The 20654-nt window shown below is 41.9% G+C and overlaps 1 protein-coding gene across 5 annotated transcripts in view; it reads right to left on the minus strand.

The window, feature by feature from the left end:
• The window catches only part of NUP214 (nucleoporin 214), a 43708-nt gene that overhangs the window by 9169 nt on the left and 13885 nt on the right, over positions 1 to 20654 (minus strand). Inside the window, exons 17-31 of one of the 5 annotated variants that reach the window (XM_062641266.1) lie at positions 20275 to 20433; positions 18039 to 18142; positions 17337 to 17519; positions 16766 to 16851; positions 16581 to 16664; positions 16014 to 16250; positions 15108 to 15269; positions 14084 to 14192; positions 10869 to 10944; positions 10060 to 10168; positions 8799 to 8904; positions 7062 to 7135; positions 3511 to 5262; positions 1946 to 2019; positions 1293 to 1449 (exon numbers count right to left, since the gene is read on the minus strand). In XM_062641266.1, the coding sequence (XP_062497250.1) occupies positions 1293 to 1449; positions 1946 to 2019; positions 3511 to 5262; positions 7062 to 7135; positions 8799 to 8904; positions 10060 to 10168; positions 10869 to 10944; positions 14084 to 14192; positions 15108 to 15269; positions 16014 to 16250; positions 16581 to 16664; positions 16766 to 16851; positions 17337 to 17519; positions 18039 to 18142; positions 20275 to 20433 (3472 nt within the window). Of the gene's footprint in view, positions 1 to 1292; positions 1450 to 1945; positions 2020 to 3510; positions 5263 to 7061; positions 7136 to 8798; positions 8905 to 10059; positions 10169 to 10868; positions 10945 to 14083; positions 14193 to 15107; positions 15270 to 16004; positions 16251 to 16580; positions 16665 to 16765; positions 16852 to 17336; positions 17520 to 18038; positions 18143 to 20274; positions 20434 to 20654 lie in introns of all 5 variants that reach the window. The other 4 variants (XM_062641265.1, XM_062641262.1, XM_062641263.1 and 1 more) reach the window with 4 other exon arrangements.

The following is a 20654-nucleotide window of genomic DNA, read 5'->3' on the forward strand; positions in this document are numbered from 1 at the left end:
ACCCATGTCACAAGTGATGAAATAACAAAGTAGGGCAGTCTCATTAAATAACAGTCACACTTCAGAAATCATTATGAATCCCTTTTGTGACATCCAAATGCATGGAACAAGTGCAGACCTACACTTGCTGCACACGAAAGGCACGAGAGCACCTGCTAGTATTTCCAACTAATTGCTAGAGCACACAATAGCATATATGCATTCAGCTCAAATTTTAGGGTATTACCAAGACCTATTAGCCCAGAAAACTCAAAACTAACATGTTTTTATCTTGACTTTGGCATTCAAAAATCAGATCTTTACACTAGTGGACAGTGATTGATTCTTGCCTTTACAGTTAATCCTTTATAGCTTCTAGAAAGAATTTCTAATAGCCCCTTAAAGTCGCTGGTGCAAAGGAACCTGTGGGCAGCTTTAATTTATTCTTAACTACTTTTCATGCCTCTTTTGGTAGGTTGGTTGGACAAGAAGCAACATGTGGGAGGGTTGGTGTGGCACCTCACATGCAGACTGATTTAGCAAACACACGCATGTGGACTGATGCCTTTTAGCTGACAACTGGAGCAAAAGAAAGGACAAGGGATGAGTCCCTCCTCCCAAAGAGGGCTTCAACACAATTCCTTGTACGAGTTTACCTGTGAGAGACCCACCCTGCCTATCAAATCTGGGTAAAAACTGATTAATTCTGCTTCCTTGCCAAAACAGACTACATCCCCAAACCAGCCACTGCACACATTTGTTTTTCTTTACATCCATGTGACTGAAGAAATTCACATCTCCTCCTATACACAAAAAATGACAGACAGAGAGCTTATCCATATGTGTTAGTCATTCTGGGGACAAAGCTGAGTATACTGCTATCCATCACATCCTTGTTAACTTGGTTTCTCTTGAACCTAGATTATTAATACTGCCCAGAGTTAGAGAAGGTTAAAAATAATTAAAGCTTTCTAACTTCCAGCCAAGTTGGAAGCAGAAATTCAGTGACAAGAATTTAGAATATTCCGTTTTAAAGAAGCATTTGGCCATAAATTCCCTACAGAATATAGATATTATTCTCGCTTGCTGCATCTGCTTTTTAGTTTCAATGGCTTCCCTATTTATTCTCCATAAACCTAAAAGAAAAATTCCAGATTACACATGATGCGTAGTCTCTGTCTCTGTTACCCCCTAGAAGCCTTTCATGGTAACACAGAATTTACTCAAACATGACTAACAGCAGAAAAGCAGATGGGATCCCAAAAGCAGATGGAAATCACAGCACATTTTGTATTCTTGTTTTGTTCACTTACTCTGGGAAGCTGCAGATCCAAATCCTCCACTGGAGGAACTGAAGGGATTCTTATTGGCTGCATCCTGACTTGGCTTTCCTCCCAGACCACTGAAGAAGCCTCCACCTCTCCCACCACTTCCAGCTCCAAACAAGCCTCCACTGGAAGAAGATGGCTGCTAGAACACAAAAAGGACAAAAAGGGGTTTAAACAAAGTCAAAGCACCACAAGCCCCCAAGGCAGATCTTTCTGTTTGGCCTGTTCCTCTAGATGTATGAAGGAGCTGATGAACCAGAAAGCAATTACATCCCCACAGGTAATGCAGTGAAATCTTATTCATGTCTGTCTTAAACCTTGTCTGTGACACAAAATAATAATGTCTTTGAAACTTACCCTCCACTGTCCACTTGGCATGGAATAAAAGGAGGTGACTTTCCACATGTCTTATCTTATCCTGCACGTGATAAAACATTTATCCCTCACGCTCCTTGGAAAACATTTGCTCAAATGCTGCTTTGGTGCCCACTAAAATAGCAAATACTTTCAGTACAGTCTGGGATGCTTTTTACTGAGTATGTCAAATTATACCTTTTTACCAGAAATAGGCAGGGAATCCTGAACAAGTCCACTCTACATAAACAGTCTCATGTTTCTACAAATGCATAAGTACTTGCCTGGCCAAAGACGGTGCCTCCAGTATTAGCTGCTTGCCCAAACACAGAGCCTGTGTTACTGGAACCAAAACCTGCTAAGAAGAGAAAGGAAAATAAACCATCATGACTATTACTAGGGTGTAAGACAATTCAGGGAGGTGACACTAGTCCAGAGCAGGGAGAGGACAGGTCTCCTACACCAAAACATAGGATACACCGTTACCAAATATATTTGGGTTAGACAGATTTAAAGTATGTACCAACACACACATGGTAAATTCCATTGAGAGTTTATTTGAAAGTCAGTCTCCTTTTCTCTTTGGCCAACTTAAAACCAAACAGAAAACAAAAGGCCAATTGTGACATTGCTGCTAACAATATAAGAGAACTGGATTTCTGTTAACATGGCTATAATAATCCTCCATGTCACGAACAAGCGCTGTAGCGTTCTGATTGCGCTTGCATAAGAAGCTTTGTTACCTAAAGATTCCTGTTATAGATAATGAAATGTTTTGATTAGAAAAAGAACTCCATGTTCCATTTTCCAGTTCACTTCAATGTGCATTTTGTAGTAAAACCTTCATTTCTATAATTAGGAACACCTTTCTCAAGCAGAGTTCACTTCCCCCTATTTAAGTATTCTCTGTTACTGTAGTTAAAATGAACAAGCAGTTTGCCTACAGTGCCATCATTTTTAATTAAATGAGCCTAATTAGTTTTTCTTCTTTGGAAATACATGTTCTCTATTATTACTGTGTACTTTTCACTTGTCCCTGGGAGCCATCTGAAGCTTTGGGACAAAAGCTTTGGGAAAAAACCCAACAATATATTGTAGCAATGTGGAGAACAAAAGGAGATTGACAAAGAAGGCCTGGTCTGTTCAAGTATTCAACTGAACTGTGTAGACAAGGTAGCTGATGCTCATGTTGCTGCTATATTTCATTTTGAGATGTTTCCAAAGGCAAAAGCAGATTTAACAGATTAGTTCCTTGCTAACCCATCACTTGGAAGGCTTAAAATCTACTGCCATCTCCAATAATGATATAGCACCATACCTGGCTATACATCTACTGCTGCCTGTACTCTATGCAGCCCACTGAAGAAGTGCTGCATCTGTACTCATTGCTTTGATTATGATTTCAGAGCTGTCTTGCCACTTGAGTGTAACAATTTACAACAGCACACTAGTTTAAGATCTTTTACACTGTGCTGAATCCAACCCACTTATTTTTGTACAGGCAGGACAATTCATAATTCAAAATTAAGTCAAGGTAGACTTGTAAGTATAAAAATGAATACAAGATTGGATTGACAAGGCTACATTCAGAGGCCGACTGATGAAGAGTGAAGCACAGCAAAAGCTTCTTTAGTCTCCAGCATTAGCCTCCCCCTCATACACACACTGCAGCTCCTCTTCTTACTAACTGAAAAGAAACCCAGCCAACAAACCAAAAACCCTCAAGTGCCATAGGGGGGAATAAAAAAAGACACTAAAAACGTCCTACTTTCCCCAGTGACACAGTGCTCTCTGTACTTCAGCCAGACATCACCACTGGGATATCACATCTCCCTCCGTTTGTTCTTACCTGAAGCTTGGCAGAAGCTGAACCCAGCAGATGATGTTGTAGTAGTAACGGTGGCAGCGCTACCGAAGACTGATCCTCCTTGCCCAAAGCCAGTGTTCTGCCCAAACACTGGAGGGCTGCTTTGTCCAAAGAGCCCACCTCCAGTGCTGGCAGATGGCTGTCCAAAGGAAAAGGAACTGGCACTGTTGGTGCTAGCTGGTGCTCCAAAAACACTGCCACTGCTTGAGGCTGCTGTGGAAGCTGCTGGCTGGCCAAAGGCTGGCATTGCCCCAAACCCAGACTGGCTAAAGGTAAAACCACCTGAAGAACTGCTTGCTGGTTGCCCAAAGGTCGGTGCTTGTCCAAAGGCTGGCTGACCAAAGCCCCCAGTAGTGGTGGTACCAAAAGCAGAAGTACCAAAACCTGAGCTGGCAGCCTGTGTAGTAGTGGTGGCAGTGGCCAAGGTACTGGTGGCGAGTTGTCCAAACGGAGAGGATGCTGTGGTACCTGCTGGCAGTTGTCCAAACACAGGTGGTGTGGAAGGAGCAGCAGTTGTATCCCCAGCAGGCTGGCTAAATGCTGAGCCAGAAGAGCTGGAACTTGAAGGCTGAGAGAACACCGAGGAGCCTGCAGAAGTGGGGGCAAACACAGGAGCACCGACAGCTGGACTTTGAACACATGTAGTAGCATCAGAGGTAGCAGCCAACACACTTGTGGCTTCTGCAGGAGAGGCAATGTTTGTTGCAGAAGTTGCTGCTGGGACATTCTGATCTGGTGGGGCAGCTACAGGAACAGCAGGAGGCACTGGTGCCTTCAAATCACTTGTGGTGGCAGGAGCAGCAACAGCATCAGGGGGAGATGCTGGTGATGTGGTGGCAGAGCCTGCAGAGACCATGTCCCCAGCTGTGGCCTGGGGTAAAGCGGGTTCTTTAATGGGCTCTGAAAGCTGTATCTGCGGCTGTGGTGACAGTGTTGCTGGAGGTGAAGATCCAGCTGCTACAGCTTCACTTTCAGATGGCTTTTCTGGCACAAACAGTAATTTGGTATCCCCTGCACCCTTAGCAGAAGCTGCAGCAGTCTGTGTTGAACTCAAGAAATTTCCAAATGAGAGGGACGTTGAAGTGGAGAAGGTAGAAGGGGTAGAGATGGACGTACTCATACTGTTTGCTTGCTGAACACCAAATGAAAAGGTGGGCTTGCTGCCACTAGAGCTTCCAAGATTAAATACCCCAGAGGACCCTGTGCTGGTTATCTGGACATTACCAAAGAGACTGCCTGTGGCACTAGTGCTGACGGACAGGGATGCTGTGCCAGCTGATGTGACTGAGGTTGAAGCAGCTTCTCCAGTTTTTCCTAACAGGGGAGCACCAAAAGTAAACCCAGAAGGTACTGTAGATACCTTAGATGACTGTGCTCCTACAGCGCTGGTAGGTGGTGCTTTAGTGGTGGTTTTGGCATTATCATCTACTTGACCAACCCGTAGTCCTGAGAAGCTCCCAAGAGTTTCCCCAGCTATACTGCTCTGAAACAAGTGATCTCCCGATTTAGATGGGACATCCAACTTGCCAGCCGTTGTGGATGGAGCAGAAGATGTTGTTGCTGCAGGTTTGTTTGGCTGGGTACCATCTCCTGAGGAGCTGTTTCCTGCTAAGGCCCCTGGAGCACTTGCTGGCTTGAGGGACCCAAAAGTGAAGGAGCTCTCAGGGGCTACTCCAAATTTGGAACCCCCAGCAAGTGAAAACGAGTCGGTCTGGGTGGACTCCTTAGCAGGGGCTGCCAGAGAGAGTGACAGAAGTTACAAACTGAGTTACAGTATGCAAAGCTCATTTATAATTCTTACAATAACAGCATGCTTTAGTGTTTTACAGATGGCTAAACAGTGGTCTTGCCTCAAAACTATAAAGCCTCTAACCCCTTCCATGTGCACTCAGGAGACAACAGTGACATCTGAAGCCTTTATGGACAGGGCTGCAGTAACAAAGACTGTTACTTTCATGTCATAGCCTCCACTTAACCATCCTCCTCTGAGTACAGACAATTTCAGCCTTTAGCTCTGATGTGTTTTTCAACAGCTTGATAAAACATAGAAGACCTGGTTACTACAGACCATTTCCTGTTAACACCATTTTCACCCCTTATTTGGTTCAGCTAAACCCTGACATTCACTACAGAAATCTCTGTAGGGAACAGAATAGGCTCAGAACAGAGTTGGGTCACAAACGTACTTTCAGGCACTGCATTCTACAGAATCAAATCTTTCTTTAGAAATTCAACTATTTATAGACCATCAACCAGTTTCTATGCATCCTGTTTTCAGCTTTGAAAGACTAGAGAAAAGCTCTCAGATGTAATTGCCAAAGCAGCCCCACTTACAAGATATAATGCTGTCTAACTGTGTGAAAGTGCTGAAGCTTCAAGGGAGACTGGACAAGTTTGAGGCACTGCAATTTCATTTCTGAGCAGCAAATGCACCCAAACTCTGACTTGAAAACATTGCACTGGTGTTCAGACTATGTGTTGATTTGGATAAGGTACAGGAAATATGCATGAAGACTAAATAACAAAAAGCAAAAGCTTAGCACAGCTGGTATTATCCTTGTGTTTTTCTCTATGTCTATTAAGTATATTTAAGTATACTAGTTACTGACACTGAATAATGTAGCATTTGTTTCTTCCTGAGGCACTGAAATTTCTTCTGTTCTTTTTCCATCACCAGCTAACACAGGCAAAGGTGCTCCTACCATTTCACAGAGCAGCATGCAGTAACTGCCCTCGCACAATGCTGTGGTTTACGAGTCTGTCTCCTGCACCTCCCACTGCTCTTTTAATCAGTGTTATTTACTTAAGCTTTTACATTAACCAAATCTTCAAGCTTTAAGCCAAGTTCATTCTCTCTGCTTAAGGCCAAGAGAGTACTAGTAGCATAGCTGTGGCTGTGATGCTCTAAGGATAGAAGCAAGTCAAGATTTGTAAGAAGAGGTAGTATCTCTTATTAAAGTAACCAGTAATACTGGAAATGACTTTTTGACCATCCAATCTCTTTTGCAAGACTGATATTTGAGGCAGAAATCCTCAATAATACTATAAAACAGATGTATCAGTCCCCTTTTTCCAGACAAACCACGTATTGTCTGCCTATGAAAAGGAAAAGAGGACTATATGTTGTCAACTCAATTTCAGAAGCAACACAATGCCATCCCAAGCATTCCCCTCCCATTACTAAAAGCTCATTCCACTTAATGACAGCTCTCTGCATCAGACCACCTTGGCAACTTCAAATCTACAGATTAAAGACAACAGAGGAAATGACTACAGATGTTATCCTTTTTATAAACCAGTCCCTCCTAGATGTTCTTGGCAGCAAGTATTTTGCTTACTCTTAGTTAAAAGGCAGGTGGGCCTAGATTTCTGTGCATTACAGGGCATAATCCAGCATATATATGTAATGTTACTGCAGCTACTGCAATTTTAATAATAGAACTACAACATAAAACAAGAACCACACAAATTAGGAAGAGTAAGCATTCTCTTAGCAGCGAAGAGATATTGTTTGCACACTCTTCCAAACTAACCTTGTGATGAAGCCAGGCTGGGCAGCGTCGGTGATGAAGCAGCTGATGTGACAACACTAAAATTAAATCCAGACCTAGAACGAAAGGAGAAAGGGAAAGAATGACACTTAGCTCAAAGGGGTGAAACTTCCAACCCCATGATTAACACAACTCTGAGACTCGGATTTCCAGTACAGACTTGTACAACGTTCAGGCACGAGAACAGTTTCTCCAACAACTAAACTGAGAGAAGCATGACTGGGCTCTATTTGTCTCCTATTTGTAACCCTTCTAGAGGGTTAAAGAGTCAAAGTTCTTTTGACCACCCCTCAGCCTCCCAAATTCTTTCTATTCTGCTGTGTATTCCCTCCCCATTCAGCTAAGCAGAACACCATGCACCAAGTCCTAACTGCTTTTCAGAGACTAGTGAGAGCAGAAGCCACAGTGGCAATTAGACTTTAAAAGAGCTAAAAGCTAAGAGACAGTGTATGCACAACAGGGAATAACTGGATACTACCACCTGTCAAAAAGGAGATCACTCATAGCAATTCAGGTATTAAAAGTTTCCATGACTGTTTCACACTAAAAATACTGTCTTGCAAAAATACTGTAATCTGTCAAAATGAGCACTGGGGTCCTCCAGAGACCTTCATTCCCTGTGGCTTTTTAAACTTTCTCTGATTCTCAAAGACCAGCTGCTGATGAAGAATTCAGGATGTGTAACAGACAGGACTGACAACGGCACTGTATTTAGCATATGATTTATAGACTGAGGCCCTGCAGCCTGGGACAAAGGCTGGGTCTGTTTGTACTTTGAATCTGAATTTCCATCTCTCAAAAGGACTCTTTTAGCCCTGTGAAGAGCACAGCAAGGCATTTGGGTAACATCCACTTGACAAATTGGCAGAGAAATAGTTAAGACTGAAAGAAATCAGCTATTTTAAAGTGTGAGTGTTTTGAAACATTTAATATTAGCCACTTCATAATGAGAAATTCACTTGAGTAATAGACAGGTAAACATGCAGAATTTAAAACAATCATTTCTAAGGAGTCACCCTTCTCCCCCAAACATGAGATATGATCAAAGAAATATTTCTGTCATCACTAAAAAGAAAAAACAACACTCTATAAGAGAGATTTCAGAATAACTGCATGTTCGTAACATATACCTTGTTTTGTGTTACTGTTATGTAACAGAAATCACCAGATGGCTTGGGGACTCCCTAGTCACCTTCATGAGCAGACTACTTTTCAAGCCAAAACATGGCATTTGTTATACTGAAATAAATAATTTGGCAAGTTTGACCATCAGTACAAATTTCAAGTCCTAACTGGAAATTTAATCTCAAATCATCATCTAATGATGAGAAACACCAGTACACAGAGTGTATGATGTGTTTAATAGTCCACTCTAGATAAACCTGAAAAGCAAACCAGCCATTATGCACTCTTGGTTAAGTTACAGACCGAAAAATCTCAAAGGAACATGATATTGTGTCAAATTCTCACAGACCTTCAGACCTCACTCAGGTAGGATTCCACAAACAAGAAGGTCTTTTCCAAGACTTCTAGTGCAACACGCCCCCCCAATCTAACGTTTGCAGGTGCCATTCTCCAGTATTATGCAGCTTTTAAGTAACACTTGGTCTAACAGCCAATACTCATGCTTAATACCAGCTACAAAGAAATATTAATGTTTGTAACAGCCAATACTCATGTTTAATATCAGCTACAAAGAAATATTAATGTTATACAGACCCCACAAAAGAAAAGGAGAAGGCTTTGTTAAGCTGTGCAGTTGTTGCTTGTATGGATGGCACGGTAGAAGAAGTCACAGCTGTAACTGTTTTTACTGTCCCTTGTCCTATAAGATACAAGAACAAGTGTTATAAAAGAGAAAAAACATCTTGTCATCTAGCTATCAGAAAAGGAAGGAACAGTTTGCACATGCAGTCAGCAATTTTATCAACTGGAAACAAAGCTTTTTGCCACTTATGCCAGGTCTGATATTTATACACAGCAACATTCTTGCTACTGTTGGTAGATCAGAGAACACATTCATTATTTCAAAGAATTAAGGCAAAATATACACCAGATGAGAGCAAAGATAGGTGTCATCATCTTGACAAAAAAAAAAAACAAAATCAAGAAATCCTTGTTAAAATCTCTCGTCAACGCATTGAAACATGGTTCAAATACAAAGGAAGTGCTGTCAAATTCAGGAGCTGATGTTTTCAATAAACCAAAATTTAACAAGTGTTTGCCAAGTCAAATGATTTCTAGTTATTTTTACTGCTTCTTACCCCTGGCTAAGAGGCAACCTACATCCATGGATTACAGACAGAAGATCAGAGATGGATTTCAGACATTTATGCAAGAAGCTTATAAAACCATGTCCAGTGCAAGCATTATTATCTAATACACATTAAAAATCAATTCCTTCTTTCCTTAGGTGTTTCATCTTCCCCCATTTGCACTGAATGATGTATACTCCTTTCCTTAGAAGCCTCTAAACCGTGTGCAACTGATCACAGTACCTGAACTGGCCTTGAAGTTCAGTACTCAACAGACCCAGTACCTGAATTTGTTCGTTTCAAGCTAGTTCAGGTACTCCTAAGGTGCTGTGTGCTTAGAAATCAAACCAGCATGTTTGAAAACAGCATGATTTTCATGTTTAAAAAACAAAATGGCAATGCTTTCAAATAACAGCAGACTTTGGTAAATGTGCTTTCCACATTCCTTGATAAGGGTTACACATTCTCAGTCCCCTCTGAACAAGGAACTTTATCACCGAATTCTAGGTGCAGGAACAGAGACAAAACATAGGGCAGGATGCAAAACAAACCTCCTGCTCTTCCGTACCTTGGTTTTTCAAATTCTCACCATCAAAATTAGCATAGCAACCTCTCAGTGGAGGCAATTTTTTTTTCCTCAGTGTCTTCATTCTCTGGATTGTGCAGCCTAATAGGTAGCAAGAGACACCCAGGCCTTATTTCCATCTCCACTAAAGACAACTTACCTGAGATTTTGTTGCTGGAAGATGCTGGACCAGCTGTAGATGCCACGGGACAGGGTGCACACACAGAGGAAGGTGGAGTCTGTCCCTTAAGTGAGCTTGATAGAGGTGTCTGAAAACACAGTTACACTTCAGGTCAGTGCAGTCTGTCCATTAACAAAGGTCCTTCTGACATTGGTTTGGTATCACGAGAGTCACGCAATGACTTTAGAACTAAGCAGAGGAAGGCAGCTATAGCACTTAGAAGTGCTCTTCAATCTGAGGCCCATTATGCCCCAACACTTACCTACAGGGTCAATACTCAACTTTTTGAACAAGTCTCTTGCAGAGGCCAGTAAGCCTCCATAGGCAACAGCTCAGTGATTCCAGGGGACAAAGACTGCTGCGTTTCTTATTGATGTGTGAATGTAAAACCTAGCAGCTTGTAGACCAGTAAGAAATGTTTTCAGTAGAATAAAAGCATAGACAAACTACTCTCTCCCTTGATTGCACAGCACTTTTTCAAGTTTTCTTGGTGAAATTTTGGTGTATCTACCCAATACTGTTTGTTGTTAGCTGCTACCCTTACTGCTGCAAGGCTATGGCCACTAGAAAGCTGCAAGCCTTCATAAGAAAGAAAAGGCAAGACATAACAAAGATGTGCCTGGTATCACACTGTCGAGGTCACGGATGAATAAGTGGTTTGTCAGGAATGCAGGGCAAGCTGTGAAGAGGCATTTTTAGATGACCTCTTCACCAACAATTACACCCCCAAACTGTGCTGAGCATGTGCAGGTACACTATTCCATAGGGAAAGGGTTCTATAAAGATACCTGTTTAGCTTGATTTGTAGCAACAGTTGCCAAAACTTGGTGGACTGCCTGGGCTGCAGAATGAGGTACAGACGACCTTCAAAAGTAAAAATTCAAACATTAAATGACTAGTTTAAAAGAGGACTTCCTCACCTTTCAAAAGCACAGCTTCCAGAACACTTGAACAACCACCGCTATTAAAGATTCCACACACAACTCCAAACTAACAAATCTGATTAGGGAATAAACCTCTTAAATGAATCAGCCACATTTAACAAAGGAAGTCTGCAAATGTGCTTAAAGCCCTAGACTTAAATGATCAAGCCTTCTTCACACACTCTTGTCTCTGAAGAGAGTCGGGCTTTTCTATATTACAGGGAGTTGATGAAAAATCAGCAGGTAAGGGGATTACAATTTTATGCCTAGTGGATAACAAATTTAAGAAGCTTCCTTTGTAGTGTGGAGCCCAGACAAGTACATGCAACTCTCTGAATGCTGAGCAAGGAGGCAAAGCTGGGGGTGTGGGGGGGAAGCGTTTCATGTCTTTGAAGTGTAGTATAAACATTAATAAGTCATGGCAAGAACTGTGATAAAATTAACCTATATTCTACATTATAGGTTTGGGAATTTTAACCATGAAATAAATCGTACAGCAAAGCCCACAGACAATTGCTGCAGAATGACAGCTACTTCTGGGGTGAAGCATCCTATGTACATGCTGTGGGCCATTAACACACCAAACCACCATAACTTGGGATGAGCCATCCAGTTTTAGCAACTCCTCAGGTCTGTGGCTTACCAGGCTCAGCAGCTTAAAAGGCCAATACCAGAAGCTTAAGTTCAAATCCCAGACAGTAAGTGAATCTGGGCATCAGAAGCTGTGCATCTCCTAATTCATGAGGACTCTCAAGCTGCATTTACTATTTGATCAGAGATGGGCTAACTCAGAAATTTCCTATGTTCCAAAGGAAGGGGATACACACATGGAACAATAAATTTGCATAGCCATCTGGTCTTGGATAGGGTTTTGTGCCTTCAACAGCTTTGTAAGTCCTTCCTTCCAGCAATGAGCACTCTCTCTGTTGCATGGCCCAGATTTGCCCTCTACCCAGAGCAAAAGTAAAGAAAACCAGAAAAACTCCAAGATTAGCACTGGAGAGAGTCCATGCTGGGAAGGCACAGCTGTAAATTTCAAGTTCACAGGCACCCTGAACAAAGAATAAACCAACGGGAGGTCTGTGAAAGTCATGTGAGGTGAGACCTTTTCATTAGTATAAAGATCACCTAACCCACAGCTTCTCTGACAAGGCTATGAAAATGTTGAGTTTGACTTCAGTTATGGAAAGAGATGTTTTTTACACTGGAAATTATACATATAAAATAACTGGACTGGGACCACCAACACACCTCACCACAGGCCATTGAACAACTGATAAGAACTGAAAACCCGTTACTGCTTAACAACCCAAAGAGTGTGCTGCAGCAGCAGAAGAGAGCCAGGATGGCTGAAGCAGCAAAACCAGATGAATTAACTTTGCTGGGTGAATGCTCTTTATTTTAGAGCTGAACCTGACTGGCAGGCATGGTTCATCTGGGCAGACTTTTTAGAGGGTACATTTTTATGAGGTCAGCTGTAAGATAAGACTGTAAAAAGCCTTCAAGATATCAAGCTAGCTGGTGCTCTATAAATTAGAGAGATCAATCAATACTGTCAGTCTAAAATGACTTGAAAGACAGGTCTTTAACTACAGTTTAACTCAAGAGACGTACTGCTCGCTTTTGTCCTTGTCTATGTACAGCCAGTACTCTTCACTTTCCTTATCATAGTTCTGATGAAACTAAGAGTGGAGAACTCTTCCTGGCCACAACATTGCTTTTAGCAAAATCTTCCAAGCAGAGCTGTCTGCAAATTTTCATTTCAAAAGATGTAGCATTGCCCTTCCCCCTCTCAGTTCATCACTTTCAGGAGAAAATAAAATAGCAAAAAGCTCCCAAACTGTTTCCCAACTAAAATGCAGAAGAAGCCATGAAGTAAATGTCAAGGTCAGCAGCTGAGTACCAGCACTGCAAGACTCTGTTCCCCTTTTTGAAAAGCTGCATCAAAGAAAAATCACTTTTTTTCTTTGACAATGGAGGGTATACACACAAGTAAGAAAATGACAAGTGATGCACAAGAGAAATTGTTCCAGGAGCTGCATGTATAGCCCACAGTTACATGGATAAAGCATTTACAGCTCCATGTGGACATGTCAAATGTATGTGGTGAGTTTCTCCTGCTTTATTTACACAGGAAGCCCAACTTTGCTCTGACTTTTCAGTAATGACCTTGCCTCCCCAGCCCCAGAATGGACAATCACTATCTTGGTTTTAAGCAACTGTAGGAACTTCAAGCAAAGAGTTTCAAGGTCATGAGGAAGACAGAGAAAGGGACAAGTTCTGTGGCTGGTGACAAAGCCTGGTGATAAGACAGAAATCTCTAGAATGAGCTGAGCTGGCTGTTGTCTGTAGGAGACAAGTAGGAAAGCCAAGTGTTACAGCTAACTCACACGAAGCCTTTACAAATTCAAGGTGAAATGCTAAAGTCAACATTCATCATTTACTTGTGAGGAAGATAGACTCGCAGCTCCGTATTTTTCCAAAGATCAGCCCCTAGTGACACCCAACCCTTCAGTCAAAATTCTGATGTCAAAGAATTTGAGAGATGTATCCAGAAAAGCCACAGCACAGTTCTCCCTCCCTCAGCGGGTGAATCCGAGGACACACAGAAGAGGCATAACTCCAGAGAAGTTTTTCTCTGTAATGGATGATGAAGTATAAGGAACAACATCTGGACAGCTTAAGGCCACAGACCACACTCAGCAACATTCCCACACAGAAGGGCAGACCAGAGGTAGTGACTGGAGAGGCACCGGATACAAAGTACATATTAGCAGTAAAACCACTGGATCCCAAAAGGAGAGGCAGCACTAAAACACATTTCACAGACTAATGGAGAAGGAGGTTAACACTGGCCTTGTCATTTGTTCAGGACAAGCCATTAGCAAATCCTTAAATGACCTGGAAATAAAGTATTTCTTCCTTTCATTCAACAAACTCAATACTCTTCTCTAAATGCATCTACTTTAGGTCTTACATTGTCAGACTATGTAAAATACTACTACTGCTCCCCATCGGCAGACATGCTCTACTGCAAGAGCTATCCAAAGCTACCAGAAAGAAGGGGAGCACCCACTCACCCTATGACTGCAGAGACAGCTGGAGTCAATGCACTAGTCTTGAGTTCTCGCACATTCACCACTTGAGGTACGTTTTTCAGGGTTGATTCAGTCAAGGAGGTGCTTACAGCTTTAAGGAAAAGGAAAAAAAAAATGGATAAAGGTGTTCTCCATATTAAGCATTTCATTCAATAGGTTGCCTATGAGTAACTTCAGAAGAAACCCATCCAGGTTTCTAGAAGGTATGTGGTGTAGCTGGCCCAAAATGTTTGGTATGTCAGCCTTCTTACTGGACACCAAAGCAGCAGAGAGCTTTCTATCTAGTTGATACATTTTTCATTGTTAGTTGACCAAACCTATTTATTCTTACAAATTTTTCCTCACCCACATTGCAACATCTCAGGTTTACAGACATGACCTGTGTAGTTACACCTGGCCTCCCCCAGAATTCATATCACTAGTCCACTTCCTACACTTAAGCTCTCTTTGGGCACGGAAAATAAACTACCAGTAACTGAATTTTGTTTCTTTTCTACACCAATGCTGCAGTGTTGTTTAGAACCAAACAAGAAAAACTTAAATTGGGAAACCTTTCTCCTGTCAACTCAAAACCTTACAAGCAGATTCAAGGCTTAATTCAATAGTTCACCTTCAGCTTTTCAATATTAAAATTGTTTTACAGTTCAGATCTTTAATTGCCTAGCTAATAATGAGCAGTTATTAATAGAGGCCAGTGCCTCTCCAGCAGTTTCTGGCACACAGATCAATTGCTACTCTAAGATCTCCTGAGAGTTATCGACATTTCTGCCACTGCACAGATGAGTAGGGGTACGAAGAAACCCGAGGTGGGAGTTTCTCAGGCATTTTGTACTTGCAGCTTAAAGGAAGAAGGAAGACAAAGAAACACTGGATAACTCAGAGGTGCAACAAATACAGATCTGTGTCACATTTTCTTTGATAACCTTCTCCTCTGAGAGTGATAAATTCTTGTGAAAGCCACATTCAACTGCTCAGAGATCACTTAGGCAATTAGCCATCCTTTTACCTGGGGACTGGTTAGCCATCTGCCTCCGAAGAGCTGCAGCAGCAGCTGCTTGCGGTGCTGGAACAGTGACAGTGGGAGCAGGGGCTCCGTGTTTCACAGTCTTTGTTGCAAGCATCGTACTATCTGCCCCTTGCGGTATGATTCGGTTTGAAGATGTAGACACTAAAAACAAGCAAACAAAAATATTATAGTTCATTATAACTCTATAGATCAGAGAGACTTGAAAGCCTTTGCTGAATTACACTTCCTCTAAGCACACAGCTTCCTTCTGACAAGACTGCAGGGCTTTTAAACAATCAACACAATCTGTCCCTGGCAGTTTCTGTATATCCCAATGAATCAAGCAAGGAAGTCTCAATAGTTATTATTTCAATGACTTCCAGTTTGCCGTTACAGACACGTCTGCTGACACCGTATCTTTCTCTCTGGATACAGAGATTGAAAATATAAAAAGATCTCTCACACAAGGAAAACTGACAGTATACAAATTTAATTCTTACTGTGACTCACTGGGCTCAGAACTCCTAACTTTGGCCACACCAACCAAATGTAGTAGTACTTCAGTGTCCTGGTCTTTAGGCATTATTTAAAGAAATAATGGCATACACCTAAGGCAAGTTACTAAAGGAAGACAATGCTACCTATGGTCAGTACTAGCTGAAAGAAACAGGCTATCAGAAAAACACAGCCAATAAGTCAAGACATTTTAGTGCTTTCAGGTCAAGTTCATGAGGTTACAACGCCTGTCTGCTAACTGCTTCTAAAAACCTGGCAATGTAAACCTGCATGCTGCAGCCTCATTTCTCCAGGACCTGAAGCACTGGCAATGGACACAGTGGTTAAAGATACTGAGATAAACATGCAGGACAGGGGAGAGACACCGCAAAAACAACTCACGCAAAGTACCCAGGGAGAGCTGCTGCTTCCCAAAGGATGGAGACTGTGCCATCAAACCAGGCTGGATAGAGGGAGTACGGACCACAGGAGCATGACGAGGGACTTGGACTGGAGCAGCCTCTTCTTCCTGGTCCACTGCCTGTGAATCATCATTCTCCAGTGACTGGGAAACTGAGGATGTTGAACTGACTTCATCCAAATCTTCATAATATCTTGTGGATAAGAAGGCAGATCGGGATAAACTCGCTGCAATATCAGAAACAAAATCACATGTATGTGTTAAAAGTTGAGGGAACCATCCAGCCTAACGGCCAAAACAGAGACATTCTATCTTAGGATGCTCTTCTACTGGCTTGTTTTAATCCTGCATTGACAGGATTCTTAACTGTGACAAAAGGATGTCTTTGATAAGACAGTAACTGAAGGAAACTTACTGAGAGCTGATAGGGGAACAGGAAATGAAAAATAGGGATTGAGGAGCTAGAACCCAAAAGGTAATTTCAGGACTGATTCCCACAGCTGGTAGGTCACCCTCCTGGAAAGGATTTCAGACTTCTATGGCAACTAAAAGTTTACCTGGAGCTGTAGACCTAATTGGTGGAGTTTTTCTCTTGGCTAGGAAATTCCTCAGCTGTGCCTGTTTCACAGTGGATAACTTAGCTGGAAAAGCAAAGACAGCTATTAGCCTATAATCAAACTGCAAGCCAAAACCAAAGTGATTCACATTTATGGTGTGAATGCAGGAAAAATGAATAAATTACCAGGTACTTTAGGTAGAGGTTTGGTATGTGATTCCAAGGTAGTTTTCAACAAGGCATTGCGCAGGCTTTCAAGGTCACTGTCAAAACTGGGACAAGACAGAGCAGTGAAAAACCATGATCAGCAGAAAGAAACCAACCCAGTCAGGAACAAAAGGGGGACAAAAGGAGGCACTGGAACCATTAGTTTATCTACAAGAGCAACTGGCTCCTCTAGATACTTTGCTATTTAAATAAATGCATCTTTATTTTGGAACTCTAAGAGCCATTCTCTTCTTCCTCCCCTGAATTCAGACACCCAGCAGTACCCTGAGGTAGGAGGTTTTATTGTCCTGTTTACTATAAAAATTGTAACTTGTAGGGGAAATTTCTGATGAGCATCAAAGAGTGAACCACACAACATAACCCATGAGCTTCTCTATTACATGGGCATAATTTAGTATGACTTTTAGGACATCCTGTTTCCAATACCACATCCACAAAACAGCATTCTTTGGAAGATGCACCCTTGCATATTGCTGGAGGCAAGAGAGGAAGAGTGTCAACGCTACCCAGGAACTTGTGTTTCACATACCTTTGAGCACTGCTAAGAGAAGATGTATCACTGGGAACACTCCACTGAGATGTCTGATTATAAAGTCGGAGCTGCTGCAGGCTGTTTATGAGCTGGTTTAGTCTCTTCCTCTGCTGGTTAATTATTTCCCGGTTATTAGCCAGGGTGTTAAACAAGGTCTCCCTCTCAGGAACTATGAGACGCCTTAAGACACCAGATCAAGAGACAGGGATAAGGACCACTCTATTATCTGGCCACAAGCAGGCATGCATACACAAAGTAGTTTAGTGGTACTAGCTACTTAAACTCCATGAGATCAAATGTGCCTTGCTTTGGACACCAAAGCAGTTCAGTTCATCTCAAATATGTATTTCTCCTTTGGATATGCTGCAAGTTTATTAGTTTACCTCATTTAATTTCAGAGGTTTTACTTATTAGAAAGGTTTCAGCAGCTACCACCAATGAATGGTTTCTACAAAGCTTACATTTTTTTCTATAAGCACTATTTACACTGTACACAAAGATGCAGAGCTTGTAGCATGCATGAAGCCAAACAGCCTGAACCTATAGCTCCCATTAGGTGTCTTAGTCACGCTTCATTCCTAGATGCCTTGTAAAAGATCATACTGTTAAACAGAAAAGGGTTTTTGTCTGTTTGATTCGAGAATAACACCACGTTCACCGACATGTTCCTTGTTCTGTATTCCAGTTTCAGTTACTCACTTCTGCTTTTTCTTCTGTTCCAGGTGCCGGTCCCACTCCAAATCCAGAACATCATTCACATCCTGAACAGCAAACTTCACGTACTGGTGCAAGCGCCGAATTTCCTACCATGCAAAACAAAGTCAGCTTTTCATTCACTTCAGAAATCTCAGTTTCAGATGAAGAAGTTGAAGACTCTTTAAGCTCATCCGGCCCAAGCCATGCAGCACTTTCCCATATTACTGCCTGGAAAGTTTTATCAGCACAACAGAACCCAACATGGTGAAGATCCACTTATCAATGGCTGGAACACTCACAGGACATTTTATTCTAGCTCTCAGCTGGAAATAATACTTTCCATAATGTTTTCAAAACGTTGCCAGGTCCTTGCAGAAAGAGTTTTACAAACATCAGGCATTATACAAAACAAACGTTATTTCAAATCTCATTCGCAGAACATGATTCATTTGCTCCCATTTTACAGTGTTGAAACTTCCAACAATTATAGGTGATCAAAGCATTGCAGGCTATTCACATGGCTCTAGGATACCAGCATTCACAGACCATGATTCATGAAAATACTCACAAATGCTCATAACTCCCACATTAAGGCAAGGAATTAACTTGATTTTTATAGGTAGGAAAGAACAAAGGGCACAGAAAAAGTAAAGTGACTTATCCACGACCACAGAGTTGCACAACTCAACCAGAGACCTCTGGCTACAAGCCCTGCTCCCTAAACAAAACCAGTGTTCAGTCTTATTACTGTCATCCCTCCAGCCTGTCATGACATGAACATGTCTTGAACTCCGATCTCGTACAGTGGAAATGGAAACTGCAGTTGGTTTCAGCTCATCCCAACAGAATGCTTGCTGAAATACAACGATGAAGCAGCCAAGTAACACAGCTTGGGAAAAATTCCACTGCAACTGTTCTCAAGATAGAGCATGAAATTCTAATGTGACATACTCAAGCTGTAACCAAATCCAGTCCTACTGTGGGCTGTTACACACTACCAAGCACAGGTTTCCTCTCGCCAGCAACTAGGAGTGTTATATAGCAGTCACTCTCAGGACAGCAAATCAATATGGCTAGACACCAGAAAAGCCTCAGGATCACTGAAAACCAATACATGAAGTTAACTAAGTGAGCTTTTATCACCCAGGAGCATGGGGATGTAGACTGAACAAGGTTTAAGAGTCAGACTAGAGGCGTCTTTCTCATACACTTTCCAAAAGTTGACCTGACAGCTCTCTCCATACATTCCAATCCACTTCCACTTCTCTCACTGTTATTCTTTCCTCATGATCCTCTCTCTAGATCAGTAAAACACTAATTTCAAGGCTGTCACCTCACTGAAGTCATGAGCATAAGCTTGAAATGTCACAGAGACATACTGGACATCAAAGCAGGCATACAATTAAGACTAAGAATCACTACAGAATCCAGGTGAAGATTAGAGATCAGGCCTAAAAGAAATTACTTCATATTGGCTGATTTCTAGTAACTGTGTGCAAGCTCTTCATACCTACTGTAATAAAGATGACATTCAATTATGTTTTCAGCCTGCTAGTCAAAGATCTTTTATATACTAGTAAGTTCCCCTCAAAACCAAGTATCATCTGTAAGGCACATTCACTCTATTCTGCTTAGGGTTAAATAGCCCTTTCATCACGAGCTGCAAGAGTGCTTCACCCCTAATTTCTTTCATGCTTTTGAAAGCCTCTTTATGTGCTGCTGGTTATTTGCCTTTGTGCCCCAGCTTTTAGAATATCATTTAGCTTTATGTTCTGCCATCCATGAAATTAACTACACAATTCTGTAAGTCATAATAAATCATCAAATTGTTCCACAAGGCACTTGCTGAAGATAAAAATAATTCTAAGAACTCTTCTACAAAGTGCTGGGGAAAAAAAGTACTCGTTTAAGTGAAATCCCTGAGCAAACACTACGGGCTGAGAAGGAACAGGATGTCAAGAGTCACATTCTAAGCTTAGAATAGACTTGGATCTCAGGTGAACTACTGCCTCTCAGCAGTTTTGAGTCATCACTGCAAACGGCAACAACACAGAGGAACTTCAGGAGAGGATTTTCAGCATATCTTGCAAACTCATGGAAAACAAAGCTCATCCCACTTTTACTAGCCCGCTGAAACAATAAATATCTACAGGAGACCAAAACTGCTGGGCACTTACACAAGCCTCAGTTTTATTTTATTTCAAACTCTAGATTAGAAGTTGGCTGACACACTTCATACCTGAAGCTGTGCTTCACTCTTGGGATCCAAAGGTTTCTTATAGAGCAAGTGTAGATACCCCGAGCTATGATTCCGCTTGTTCTGCTCTCTAGCCTCTTCTACCCCTGCAAATCCCTCCAGCAAGGTTGTCTTCAGAATACAAATATCTCCATGAAGTGACTGCAAATGGAACAGATGGAACAAGGTTCAAAGTAACTATTTTTAATTGCCATCTCTAGCACAGGGGCTTCTGCAAGGGTCTGCCTGAAAGCACAAATGCAGATGTTACCCCCACATTAAAGCAGCACAGTCAGATGCTCCATCTCCATCATTTCAGCTCTAGCAGGTCAAATAGGAACATCAGGAGAGGAACAGTCACTGCTGAGGAGCTAAACAGTTTG

Source organism: Pezoporus occidentalis, unplaced genomic scaffold, assembly GCF_034315485.1.
Source record: "Pezoporus occidentalis ecotype Australia unplaced genomic scaffold, CSIRO_AGI_Poc_V1 ctg68, whole genome shotgun sequence".
Taxonomy (NCBI): Eukaryota; Metazoa; Chordata; class Aves; order Psittaciformes; family Psittacidae; genus Pezoporus; species Pezoporus occidentalis.